The sequence below is a fragment of the Littorina saxatilis genome, linkage group LG10, assembly GCF_037325665.1.
Source record: "Littorina saxatilis isolate snail1 linkage group LG10, US_GU_Lsax_2.0, whole genome shotgun sequence".
In the NCBI taxonomy this organism is placed as follows: domain Eukaryota; kingdom Metazoa; phylum Mollusca; class Gastropoda; order Littorinimorpha; family Littorinidae; genus Littorina; species Littorina saxatilis.
In genome coordinates, this window is record NC_090254.1 from 36,998,520 (window position 1) to 37,012,120 (window position 13,601).

The 13,601-nt window shown below is 40.2% G+C and overlaps 1 protein-coding gene across 3 annotated transcripts in view; it reads left to right on the plus strand.

Annotated features, from left to right (window-relative positions):
• Nucleotides 1-13,528, plus strand: part of LOC138978726 (ubiquitin carboxyl-terminal hydrolase 5-like) — a 45,028-nt gene extending 31,500 nt beyond the window's left edge. Inside the window, exons 15-21 of one of the 3 annotated variants that reach the window (XR_011459774.1) lie at nt 133-221; nt 1,087-1,191; nt 6,045-6,188; nt 6,648-6,778; nt 7,475-7,607; nt 11,156-11,521; nt 11,683-13,528. Coding sequence is in view for 1 of the 3 variants with exons in the window: in XM_070351515.1 (XP_070207616.1) it covers nt 133-221; nt 1,087-1,191; nt 6,045-6,188; nt 6,648-6,778; nt 7,475-7,607; nt 11,156-11,328 (775 nt within the window). In the remaining 2 variants the exon portion in view is untranslated. Of the gene's footprint in view, nt 1-132; nt 222-1,086; nt 1,192-6,044; nt 6,189-6,647; nt 6,779-7,474; nt 7,608-11,155 lie in introns of all 3 variants that reach the window. The other 2 variants (XR_011459775.1, XM_070351515.1) reach the window with 2 other exon arrangements.
• The last annotated feature ends 73 nt before the right edge of the window (nt 13,529-13,601 follow it).

Sequence of the window (13,601 nt, forward strand, 5' to 3'; positions counted from 1 at the left end):
ACAACAAAAAGAGGAGCAGGAATTTTGTTTTGTAAGGCAAAGAGCAATTACTCAGTCTCAATTTCTTCATCCCTGAATACATGTAATTCAGTACTATTATATACATGTACGTATATGCTTTTATAATTTCAGAACCACAAGGTTGGCTTCTTTCCCTGACTACCTGTTTCTACAACTCAAGAAATTCACTGTTGATTTGGACTGGACACCAAAGAAACTAGGTAAGGTGTACAGTGAACACACCTGAGAAACTAGGTAAGGTGTACAGTGAACACACCTGAGCAGCATTCTGCCATGTCTTGATTATATGTTTTCATATTATGGGCGTTTAGGTGGGTGTTGTTTTACTCTGTAAGAGAGTGTTAGTAATTATTTTTAGTATGTTTGTTTTTTTTAAATTTTATTTTGTTTGCTGTTTTCCCTGGGGAAAGGGTGTGGGCAGCAAGGAGACTTCTTCTTCTTCTTCTGCGTTCGATGTTGATGGCCGTGCTAAATCCTCAGACCAGTGGCTGCCAGGAAGTCCGCAGTCTTGCGCATTTCGTCGGCAGGACCCCAGAGTTTGGCTCCAACACTGGTCTCTTCTTGCCAGAACTTCTGGCGTATTGTCTCTAGATGGGGGCAGTTCTGGAGAATGTGCTCCGGAGTTTGCTCTTCCGAGCCACATTCACAGTGTGCGTCATCCGCAAGGCCCAGTCTCTTGAGGTGTTTCTTCAGTCCACAGTGCCCTGTCCTTAGACGAAAAATGGTGGTTTGGCTTCTCCGGTCTAGTTTGTTGATGGGGTCTTCCTGTGGGTTGTAGTCTCCGTTTCTCTTTTTCCAGTTTTCTTTCTTCTTCCGTTGTAGAAGAGTCTTGGCTTCTTTGTACGAGCAAGGAGACATGTCTTAACTTGCATTTTCCAGCCAGTTTGCTGTGAATTTCTTTTTCTGTTTTTTGTTGCAAATATCTGTTTTTCTTTCATTGTCTTTTCATGCAGCTGCTGCATTTTTTAACAGAAAAGTGTTCCCATATGGGAATTATTTTCTTCAATTAAAAACTTACAAACAAATTAACCGACCGACATAATTTGACTTTCTTTTTTCTTTCAGATGTGTCTATTGAGGTACCAGATGAACTCGACCTCTCAGCACTTCGTGGCAAAGGGAAGCAACCCAATGAGGAGGAGTTACCCTCTGATCAACCAGCACAGCCAGGTTGATATGATATGATTTGATATCTGTTGCTTTTTGGGTCCAGCGGACCATATAGGCCAAATCAGGACCCCACAGCCAGGTTAAAAAGCAATACATTAACAAATATTAATAGATATCTTACATTAGCAGATGAGATGTGATCTTAAATCCCGTCGTGATATAACCTTCGTGGTTGAAAACGACGTTAAGGGCAGACCGGGTAGGCAAAATGAGTTATTTTTGGTCTCATACACCTTTTTGGGGTTGTTGCATTTTTCACACCTTTGAACATCCTGGAATGCATTCAATAATCTGCTTTTGTCATTTTAGACATGTATTCATGTAAATAAAACCATTTTCAAACCGATGTTTTGTTGTTTTTGTCTGTGTTTTATCAAAAAAATCGAAAAAATGGTCAACTTTGGATACTCCGTGCTGGTAAATGTGCGCACATGACATGACCCTTCGCTGTTCAAACTGTGTGGAAATTTCCGTTCTTTAAGATGACGTCATCACCGTTGGGGAATTTCCGTTGACATAGGCACAAAGAGAGAGAATCCGTTCCAACCGAAACCCCGGAATTAATATATGCAAATATATGTAGGTCAAAGGCATTTGGCGCAAGCGCAGTAGACAACTTATCAGTCCCCCGGTGTCAACAAATCCATGACGTTTTCACCGATTCAGCAGCATTTTTCAAAGTTTTGAGCTGCGGAGAACAACCCTAACATTGGAAATGTTCGGCATAGTGGCAAGAAATATCAGAGAAAGATGAACCAGCAGCAGCGAACAGTAGAAGGAAGTAACAACACTCCGAAATGAACCAACATGATCGTATTTGAGCAGACGACATTCTAAGATTCTTGACTCGACGAGGTGGGTTTTGCTTCTTTCTCTTTTCGATCTTGTTTGTTTGACAACGTGATTTATTGCACATCGTTATGTTGTTGTTGTTGTAAGAATGTGTTAGGGTTTGCAGGTAAATGATAAACAGTTTGTGTCTGAAGTATTTTGCGGGTTTCTTGATCCAATTTACTGACCATGCCGCCGCCGCACACCCCCCCCCCCCCCCCTCCCTCCCTCGATCATCTCTGTGATATCGTCTTCACAACCCCTATTTTATTGTTCTTCGCTGGCCAGTCCTTGAGAGCTTACTATGGTGTAACATGTCATCAGTATTCTTTGTCTGGGGTCAAACTGAGAAGCAGCATCTGAGCGATGTACGACTGACACAGTTTCTGTTTCTGGTCATTGACCGTAGGAAAATAAGTACCCTACTAGAGAGCGTTCTCTAATTCTAAAGGATTGGTTTACACCAGCATGGCTGACCAACCTATCATTGACAGCAATATTGTTGTCAAATCTTTTCCATTAACTAAGGAATAAAAAAAATAGATCCAATTTACTTCACCAAAGAAAAAAAAAGAGTTAAACTAAAGGACTGGGGATGCAACTCATGAATCAAAAGCATAAAGATCACCTGCAAACAGTGCTAGGTTTAGGAAATCTGAAAATGTATACACACACACACAGAACACACACACACACACACAAAACAGACAACAGACAAGAAACAAGCAAATACATAGCAAGTGTGATGAAATAAATTAATTTTAAAAGAAAAATATGAAAAGAAAGAAAGAAAGAAAGAAAATAATTCAGCTAGTTTCAGTATTAGTTCCTGTGTGTATGTGATTGTGTGGTTACTCAAATCCCATAGTAAACTTGACATGTACATTTTGTGATAGGGGCCAATTAATGAATGTCTTTTGTGTGTGTGTGTGTGTGTGTGTGTGTTCGTCAACCGACATATGTGGGTACGAGCCGCTGAGGTGGTTGTAAGAAAACCCGCCTGGTTCAGTGGTTGGGGGCTGATTGGGATTTCTGATTTACCAGCCTAGCCAAAAAGTTGAGGTACACCCCATGTAACATGGTCATTTGCAAAATAAAGTACAAGCACTTGTTGACGTTTATATTGAGTCTTAAAATTTGCAGCTTATTACAAACAAAAACCATGGACAGTTGTATCAAATATTAAATCAGTGTTTGTGTATTTATTAGGTTGGAGCAAGGGGAGAGCCAGTCCTCCTGTGGTGGCAGCGAGGAGAAAGATTGACCTGATGGAAAAGTTTGCTAAACCGGAACTACCCTCTTCCACAGCAGAAACATCAGCTTTGCCATCTTCTGACCAACCATAAGAAGATACAGATACTTTGCCATCTTCTGACCCATCACAAGCAGATATGGATACTGGTACTGTGCAACGTCACTCCGCTGACATGTGTTGGGCTTTTGTCAACATTGATCAGCTCAATCTATTGCTGAAAGGTTTATATCCTGTACTGAATGCTTGTCTGATAGCAGTCTGATTATGAAAGAAGGTGATGCATCAGCCCAAGGATTTGCACAGGCCCTGCATCTGGAGTGCATATGAGTGTCCATTCAAGTCTGCAGTTGTTTACTCTTCTCCCGGTGTTTGCAACGCTTCGGGTGGTAAAGTTGCATTTTAAATAATCCGCGTATGACCAAGTTGGTACATGGAAAGGGACATTCAGCTTTACAGAAATTTGCTGCAGTGTTAGGATTGAGCACAGAAATACTGTAATTAAAATGTTGCAACTTTTGAATGGCTTGATAGCTTTGTTCCATTTGTGTATATATAATTATGTAATGTTGTTGATGATTTGTGAAGCATCATTTCTATGCAATGGAATAAGAAATCAGTGCATCCGTTGGGTTTTTATGAGTCTGACAGTTTGGTTCTGATCAATATTTTCATATCAGCACAAACACAGATAATTGACTTTTTTAATGTTTTCATATAATTTTTTTTTAAATCAAAAAAATCTGATAATTTGATTATCAAATCATTTCCCCTTCATAGTTAAAGTGTTATTCTGGTTAAAAAAAAACAACACCCCATTAATTCAAGCTCTACTGTGGTACTAGTTTACCAGGGTACTACTGAGACTCTTTTACATGCTGTTTTCTCTACATGTAATTTGAGACAAAATGTGGTAATTAAAATGTTGTAACTTTTGAATGGCAAGATGGATTTGTTCCAATTTTGTATATGTTGTTTATGATTTGTGAAGCACCATTTCTGTGCATGGAATAAGAATACAGTGGATTCCTTGTGTTTTTATGAGTCCGACAGTTTCGTTTTGATTCATATCTGCACTAACATAGATGAGTTTTCAAATGATTTTTAAAAAAAAGTCTGGATAATTTGATCGTCAAATCATTTCCCCATCATAGTAAAGTGGTTATTCTTATAAAAACATATCAATTCAGGCTGCACTGTGCTACTAGTTTGAGGTACTGGTTGGAATCTTTCAAATGCTGTTTTCTCTGAATGTAATTTTCAGACAAACATCTGTAATTAAAATGTTGCAACTTTTGAATGGCTTGATGGATTTGTTTCATTTTTGTTTATGTTGTTTATGATTTGTAAAGCGTCAGTTTTGTGTATGGAATAAGAGTTAAGTGCATTGGTTGGGTTTTTATGAGTCTGACAGTTTGGTTCTGATTCATGTTTTCATATCCGTACAAACAAAGATGGCTGTTTTCATATGATGTATATAAAAAAAATCCTGATAATTTGATTGTCAAATCCTTTTCCCTACATAGTAAAGTGGTCATTCTGATAAAAACATATGAATTCAGGGTGCACTGTGCTACTGGTTTTTTTATGTACTGGTTCAAATCTTTAAAATGCTGTTTTCTCTGAATGTAATTTTCAGACAAAACGCTACAATTAAAATGTTGCAACTTTTGAAAGGCTTGATGGATTTGTTCAGTTTTTGTATATGTTGTTTATGAGTTGTACAGCATCAGTTCTGTGTATGGAATAAGAGTTCAGTGCATTGGTTGGGTTTTTATGAGTCTGACAGTTAGGATTTCATGTATTTTTCTTATCAAAACTGAACCGGTAACTGAAAATGCTAAATTAAAATAATATATTGCTTAGAAATGCTTTTCGATACACAGAATTATTAAACACACACATATTGCTGCAAAGAAGAAAAATTGGATCAAAACATGCACTGGTTCACAAACTGCAACATTTGTAAAAAAGCACATTTTATAACGTTTTTCTCACATTTTGGGGAATAAAACACCCAAAAATTGCTTTTCACTCAAAATTTAAAATGGTTTCCCTTAATTAGGTTATTCTGCTTGCAAAAATCAAACAAGCAGCAAGCTGTTTCCAAAATAAAAAAAAAAAGTGCTTGCCTACCCTGTCCCCCCTTAAACACCAAATAAAGAAAGTGATCTTAAATTACCTGCAAATATGCCACATGGGAAAAAAAAAAATTATAGACGGTGATCATAATTAGTGAATATTCTAAAGTGTCTTTGTGGGGTTTTGTTTCTTTACTTTGTTTGTGGATAAACATGTAAAGAAGAGCTTTTCTTGTGACATAGTAGTGCAAATGTGTGTATTTTTGAGGAATGAAGGTTATGATACACATGCATCCATCATACACACACGCATGAATGTACGTACACACGCACACACACAGACACTGAGAGAGTCATGCATGCATACACACACGCACACATGCATGCACACATACACTTACTCATCTCTCTCTCTCTCTCTCTCTCTCTCTCTCTCTCTCTCTCTCCACACATTCTCTCTCTTTCACTCACTCTCTCCACCCTCCCTCTCTCTCTCTCCACCCTCCCTCTCTCTCTCCCCCTCTCTGGGCGAGGGCTGGTTGAAAAAAAGCTGGTTTGTATTGCTTATGCCAAAACCTTCTTGAAATAAGATTTGATTTGATTTGAATTGATATGATCTCTCTCTCTCATTCTCCCTTTTTTCTTTGACCTTATCACCACAACCTAACATTGCTGTGTTGATGTAACAGAAATCAGGATAGACGAGGGTATGGTGGCCCAACTGGTGGATATGGGATTCCCACTGGAGGGATGTCGCAAGGCCGTCTACCACACGAAGAGCCAGGGAATCGAACCTGCAATGAACTGGGTTATGGAGCACATGGGAGACCCAGGTGAGCTTGGTTTCTGCAACATCAACTCTCCAAATTTGCTTTCGCTCGCATTTCGATATCTAAATGAACAAACTTGTGTAAACCTGTACTCTCCAAATTTGCTTTAGCTCACATTTCAATATGTTAAAAAAAAAACTTGCGTAAACCTGATATCACACATCAAGCCATGTTGTAGTCTCTATTTATGATCAGTGACCTTGGACATTTGTAAAAGCAATCATTTTGTTTGGATCATTCCTCATAGAACAGCAAATATTTTAGAATCAAAAAACAAGAATTAGAGGTTATTGGAAGGTTTCGTTGTACACAAAACAAAGTATTACTAATATTTGATATTGATTCATATGATGCATATTACGAAAGGTGAGTTGTGTAAGCATTGTATTATTACAAAAATGCTTTTTATAAATGTCCCAGACTCAATTTCATGGTAAATAACATGAACATGACTGTGTGCAGACTTTGGTGACCCGCTACAGCTGGCAGCCAAGGGCAAGACCTCGGACTTTGTTCCTGACGAAGACGCACTGGCCATGATCTCATCTATGGGCTTCTCTCGCCCACAGGCCATCAAGGCTCTCAAAGCCACTGTGAGTAGATATTATTTCTAATATGAGCTGGCACACGAATGCTGATATCATTTTCAGAAATGTCTGTTATTATTTGCTAACAGTCAGCATATTAGAAACAACGGTTTTATTACTGTCTATTTTGAAAAAAAAAAATTTAAGCGACCCTGCGAATTAGACAAAGTAACCGCAATGAGAATTGGATCGCTCCTATATGATTATGCCTGTCAAATTAAAGCATTCTCGTGACCTGGGTCAGCAAATCACTCACCTGACGTGATGAATAGTAACAGGTGAAATGCGTTCACACAACAATCTCACAAGATTGAACATGCTTTTCAGTTGCTTTGATATTTCTTTTCCAACATAGAGCGACAGATTTAGAATCGACGCCAGACAGAAAGGAAATGACATGAAGATATATTTGGCGTTAATTGAGAGACGCAATTTCATTTGATTCTTCCGAATGTTGACAAGGACATTTTCAAGTGAGCTGGTCTGCATTGCACACTCTGAGGGTGGGTGGTGCCTTGCCGTTCTGTAAAGCACCCACCGACAAAACTGGCTTTTCAGTATGTTTTAGATAAAGAGAGTATTATTTGACAGCATTCGAAGTGTCATTCTTTAGAATAAATCGTGGGAGTTCCAGCCCATGAACACAGAAGAAGAAGAGTTTCTGTGCATAAACTGTAACTGATGTGTTTGCGCCGTGAACAGGACAACAACGTGGAGCGGGCGGCGGACTGGATCTTCAGTCACGCGGAGGAGCTTGACCAGCCCGAGGAAGTTCCCATGGATACTCAGGGTGCTGCCGGTCAGCAGGGGATGAAGTTCCGTGACGGCTCAGAGAGTAAGTCAACACAATTCTTTTGCCCATTTATGTGTGTGTGGCAGTTCTCCTAATTCTACAGCTTACTATGTTGTTGTTTCTAAGCTAATTGCCGGCGAGAACTAGTAAAAGTTGTAAAGAGGAACAGAGAGAGATAAATTTGCCTATATGTTTCTCTCTGTCCAGCGTTGCAGACTAGTGCATGCAGTTGATGTTATTTTTCTTTTATGATGTTACCTCGCGTTGTGTTTTTCCCTATCTCCTAGTGCAATGCAAATCTAACCCTAGTCTATTGCTATCTCTTCGCTTTTCCTAAGATTCCGGCTTGACTGGTCAACAATTAACTCTATAAACTGAACAGGAACTCAATCAACTTGAACACCAATCAAACATGAAGGGAGTCCACACATGGGTTGTAATATTTCGAGCAGGTTTATTTATCAAAACGGTCAAACGACCAGCATAAAATGGTAAGTTAAATACAAATTACATGATACAAAATTCACCTTACAGGCACACGCTTCCGCTCAGGTAATATGTCATCTAAAATACCTAATCTCCCAACCCCCGAATCTATCTAAGAGGAGGTTCTGCAGTCTGACACCTATCTAACTACGTCTTTGATCCCATACAGGACATATTTGGTCCCTAACTAGCTAAAGTTTGGATGTCTATAATTTAGAAAGGGATGCTATTTATTCTTCTGGCTCCAAACGGAAGAACAGTTCTTTCCTCACCAGGCTAAATTATTAATCATGTGGATAGTCTGAGACTTCTTATTGCTAGTTTTAATCGTATGGAAACCCAGGCCGCAGCCCTTATTTCGCCCACGATATTTTTGTCCCTATGCTCAAAGTTCTACGCCTATTTATGAACGTACGGTACGCTGTCCGAACCCGACTGCAATGGGTTAAACGAACGCACGCGTACGTCCTATAATTTTACTGACGCCTAACTATCTATGTTTGTCGGACCTACCCGATCCGATTTGGTTTAGTTTCTATCTGTCTACGACGATCTTTCTCCTAGCCTATCTTTTGGATCGCTCGGAACCAGACAATTCGACTGGCCCGAGTGGTGATGATCTTCCGTTGTAGCTAGTCGTACTCCTACTCTGCCTATTTGAATGAAAGAGAATCTCAAGATTCTTTACTGCTAGCAATTTACCCTACTCTGTCAAATTTATCCTGCAAAACCTAACGACCTTTCTGCGCTCCGATCTTTTATACCCCTTCTTTCCTAGCAACTCTAAAATAATGTCCTAATGTTTCGCATTGGCTAAATTAGCAACAATGGCCGACTCTCTCGCGGAATCATCCGCAGTAAAACATAATCCCTCATTATCCCTACTTTCCCTACAATTACGATGTCCGCAGACATCGTTTCATTAACATTTCAATACACTTGCTTGTTCTACAATTTTATTCTATTCAAAAGAGCTTCAATCGCCCACTAGATCAACATCTCGTCTGTTCCGGTCGGCAGACCGTTGTTCGATAGAACACAACTTTCGTCGGTCGCTAAGCCGATCGTGTCTCCTACCGAGCATTAAAACGGGCTCTAATGACCCGGGAACATATTTATTATAACATCTCCTACTGCTTAAAACGTTCAACTATTCAACTAACGCTACCATAACAGGTTTGTTAACTTTTCGTCTTATTCCCAGCATCTAACTTGCTGATAAAACAACATGGCGGCCATCGCCCATATCGAAACTACAACTTACTCCTTACGGAAATCCTAACTACATCATTCTCATGCATTATAACATACGGGGAAAAGCTGGCATTTGCAATGACAATCCAGATTCTATTCTGGATTGCCTTTGCTGCTGCAAACTTTATCGTGTTGACGGCATTCCCGTCACACTTGTATGATTGTTTGTTTGTTCGTTGTTGTTGTGTGTTGTTGTTTTTTTGTGTGTGTGCGGTTGATTTCTTCTTTTCTTTTTTATTGCGGTCTTTCTAACTTTAATATTCTGGTTGCATTTAGCTTTTTAATTTTTTTTATTTCTTTCCATTTATTTGCTTGTTTTGTGAATATTATAAGTATGTCTTGTATTTGGACACATTTTTAGACAAGAAAATGTGCCTTAAACCTGTATCCTTGTAAAATAAAGTTTGTTAGTTCGTTCCTTGTTCACCCTCCCCAAAAAATGTAAGAACGAAACGAACAAAAACGAGGGAATGAAAGAGAAGAAGAAGAGTTAACATATTCTAGATAGTGTCTTTCAGAAAATAAGAGGACACAAATGGGCTTCTTCGTTTTGATTTCTTTTTTCAAGTACATGCACAGATGTCTTTGCATTTGTCTTGTCACCAAGCTTCAGAGATTGCAGTCTGTGTTTGAGTTCGGTGTCCGAACACCCCTAGTGTGCACACATACGCACGGTAAAGATCCCAAGCTCACAGTGAAAGTGTCAGGGCTGGGAAACATGAAGATTGCAGTCTGTGTTTGAGTTCGGTGTCCGAACACCCCTAGTGTGCACACCTACGCACGGTAAAGATCCCAAGCTCACAGTGAAAGTGTCAGGGCTGGGAAACATGAAGATTGCAGTCTGTGTTTGAGTTCGGTGTCCGAACACCCCTAGTGTGCACACATACGCACGGTAAAGATCCCAAGCTCACAGTGAAAGTGTCAGGGCTGGGAAACATGAAGATTGCAGTCTGTGTTTGAGTTCGGTGTCCGAACACCCCTAGTGTGCACACATACGCACGGTAAAGATCCCAAGCTCACAGTGAAAGTGTCAGGGCTGGGAAACATGAAGATTGCAGTCTGTGTTTGAGTTCGGTGTCCGAACACCCCTAGTGTGCACACCTACGCACGGTAAAGATCCCAAGCTCACAGTGAAAGTGTCAGGGCTGGGAAACATGAATACACGCATGCAGAAAAAAATGAAAAAAATATTGGGTAGCACCATACTGTATGGCAGCTAGCTTTCCCCAGGGAGACAGCAGCCCGAATTTCCATGGGGGTAACCTCACAGGACTTAATTCTTCTTCTTCTTCGTCGTTCACTTTCTCTCATTTTGTGATTTGCGTGATGCAGCGCTTTTTGGCACCCAGGGGGTCCCGCATCTCCGACTTCGGCCTTGGACGTTGGTCAAGGGTCCCTCCCCTAGACCAATTGCCTTCCTGGGCTGTTGAGCTTGGTCTGCCCGTGGTTCTATTTCGGAGTTTCCCTTCTCCTAGACTGGTTACCTGCCAGGGTTGACGAGTCCAGTCTACCCGTTTGGAGGTTGCTGAGATGACCGCTTGTGTCCTTGGGCCTCTGTGCCGTCACACCGGTACTGTCCAGCACACCTCCGTCTTCACCAGAGCCCCGTTAGCCAGCAACCAACCTGTCCGCCAAGGAAGAACCCTACCAGTATACTTCTCACAATGAAAAATCACCCCCACGTTTTAGGGACAGTGAAATTTCAGCGATTTTCTTCCGACGGCATAGTCGATTTTCTTCCGACACCACCACACCACGATGAGGAGGGGATGGTCTTTATGGTGGACAGGACTTAATGTAATCTTATCCTTATCCTTAGAATGGTTGTAATTTCTGGCTGCTTCTTTCAGAGTACAAGCTGGTGGCATTCATCTCACACATGGGAACCTCCACCAGCGTCGGTCACTACGTCTGCCACATTCTCCGCCAAGGTCGCTGGGTCATCTATAACGACGAGAAGGTCGCGCTCTCCGAACACCCGCCCAGGGACCTTGCCTACCTGTATCTGTATCAACGAGTGTAGTGCTTGACTAGTGCTTGGTGCGGGTTTGAAATGTCCTGGGTTTTTGCTTCTGTTTTTGTGTTGATGTTCACCTTATTTGTCTTGTTCTGAGGACTGAACGCTGTGTGTGTTAAGCCCATCCTTAATTCATCAAGAAGTCAACTTCGTAAAGTCTTTTTACTGAAAACTCAGTGCTAAAGCTTTGAGCGGCCAGGTTCACGAAATATACTGCGCGTAGTCGACTTTGCGCAGTATTTTTACCCAAAACTCAGTGCTAAAGCTTTGAGCGGCCAGGTTCGTGAAGTATACTGCGCGTAGTCGACTTTGCGAAGTATTTTTACCGAAAACTCAGTTGCTAAAGCTTTGAGCGGCCAGGTTCGCGAAGTATACTGCGCGTAGTCGACTTTGCGAAGTATTTTTACCTAAAACTCAGTGCTAAAGGATCATGCTCGCGGCCAGCTTCGCGAAGTATACTGCGCGTAGTCGACTTCGCCCAGTTATAGACAGGCTTAGAACACACTGCTGTATCAAAATCACACATTCTATGCATTTCTTGTGATTTATTTTTTACCCCTTGAAATATGTGATTGTTTTCCCCCTGAAATGGTTTTCGCCTGTTTAAAAATTGTTCACACTCTCATTTGCCAACCTGCTGTAGCCCAGTTCCTCTAAAACTCCTTATTGCTTGGTCCCTCATTTGCCAAATCACCAGCACAAACTGAACAACGGTAGACACATGACTGCAAGTTGGGATTTACGAAGGAATGACACATCTAAACAACAAAATGAGATGAACAAAGTTCAAAAACAAAAGAAATCTGTACTCACCAATACAAGGACAACACACACACACACACGCACACACACACGCACATTCGCATGCATGCATTCACGCACATACACACACACCCACACACACACCCACCCACACAAAAAGAGTCCTTTTTTCACCTATGGAAGCTTCTTCGGGACAACAAACAAACAAGCACAAAGGAATTACACATGTGACGGTTGAATCCTTTTAAGTATAGTCTATACCTCTCTGATTTGAGAATGGTATGTGACATGGCACTGGATACAATGAGATGAATTGATTCTTAGAACAGCACTTGCAGTTCTGTTTTGAATGCTTTTTTTTCATGCAGTTTATATAATTATAAACTTCTGGTTGAAGAAAGTGAAAGTAACAGGGTGCAGATCGGCTGATTTTTTGTGGAAGAGAGTCTTTGTTTCATTAAAAAAAAAAAATACAACGGGGGAATGCAGTTAACCTTCGCCGTAGGTCGTGAGTACTTTAGTAACAGTCCGGACTTTAATTGCGAATATCTCAAACTAGGTGGAATTCTGTAATGAGCTTTTGGAAATGCCTCAAACACCTAAAAATCTATTATCTCCTAAACCCGCATTAAAATTGATTGACAGGTAATTAAATAAACAAAGGTCAAACATCGACTATCTTCGCAGCACGTCGTGAGTACTTATGTAACCATACTTCTAACAGTGTAAGGGAGATAATTGTGGGTTCGATGTCAAAATAAAAGCTGAGTTATGGTTCCTGTTTATTTCTAGTAAGAATTAACTTGGTGCGTAATTACACAGGTAAAAGATAAATGTAAGTACAAAATCGGAAATATATTTAGTTTGATAATCTAATTCAATGAAAAGCCTGATTTCTGTATTTTTTTATTTTTTTGTTTACCCGTGCATGTTTTTCCTTCTTTGAGAAGTATGGTTACATAAGTACACACGACGTGCTGCAAAGAATGTTTTTAGCGACCTACGGCGAAGGTTAAAATGACACAGAATCTCAGGTGAGCGAAGATTGTTGAGGTCAATGTAAGAGTTTGAATTTTGTTTTTGCCTTGGATGACAGCGGTTAGACTTGGCACTGGAATGTCTACTACCTGTTTGTCTCCTGTGATTAAGATCATTCTTTTTACTTTTTTTTACTTTTGTTAAATTGTTAATGCAGCAAACACAATGATTTCTTTTACAAGTTTTTTTTTTGAGAGGTAATCTCTTTTGCAAGTGATACTTTTTGCACCTGTGCAATTCTTTTTTTTTGTTTTGTAATTTGCAGAAATGTGTAAGGGTTTTGACAAGGGTTTTGAAGAATTAAGTTATTGCAAATAAGCACCATGCTTTTTTTCTGTTCTCTGATGAAATGTGTACTTGTAAAGATGCTGCAATTTATTACAGTTGAAGGGAAACAGCAACAGTACTTTTTTGTGTCATTTAATGATTTGGCATGTGTGTGTGTGAGAGAGAGAGAGGTAGAGAGAGAGAGAGAGAGA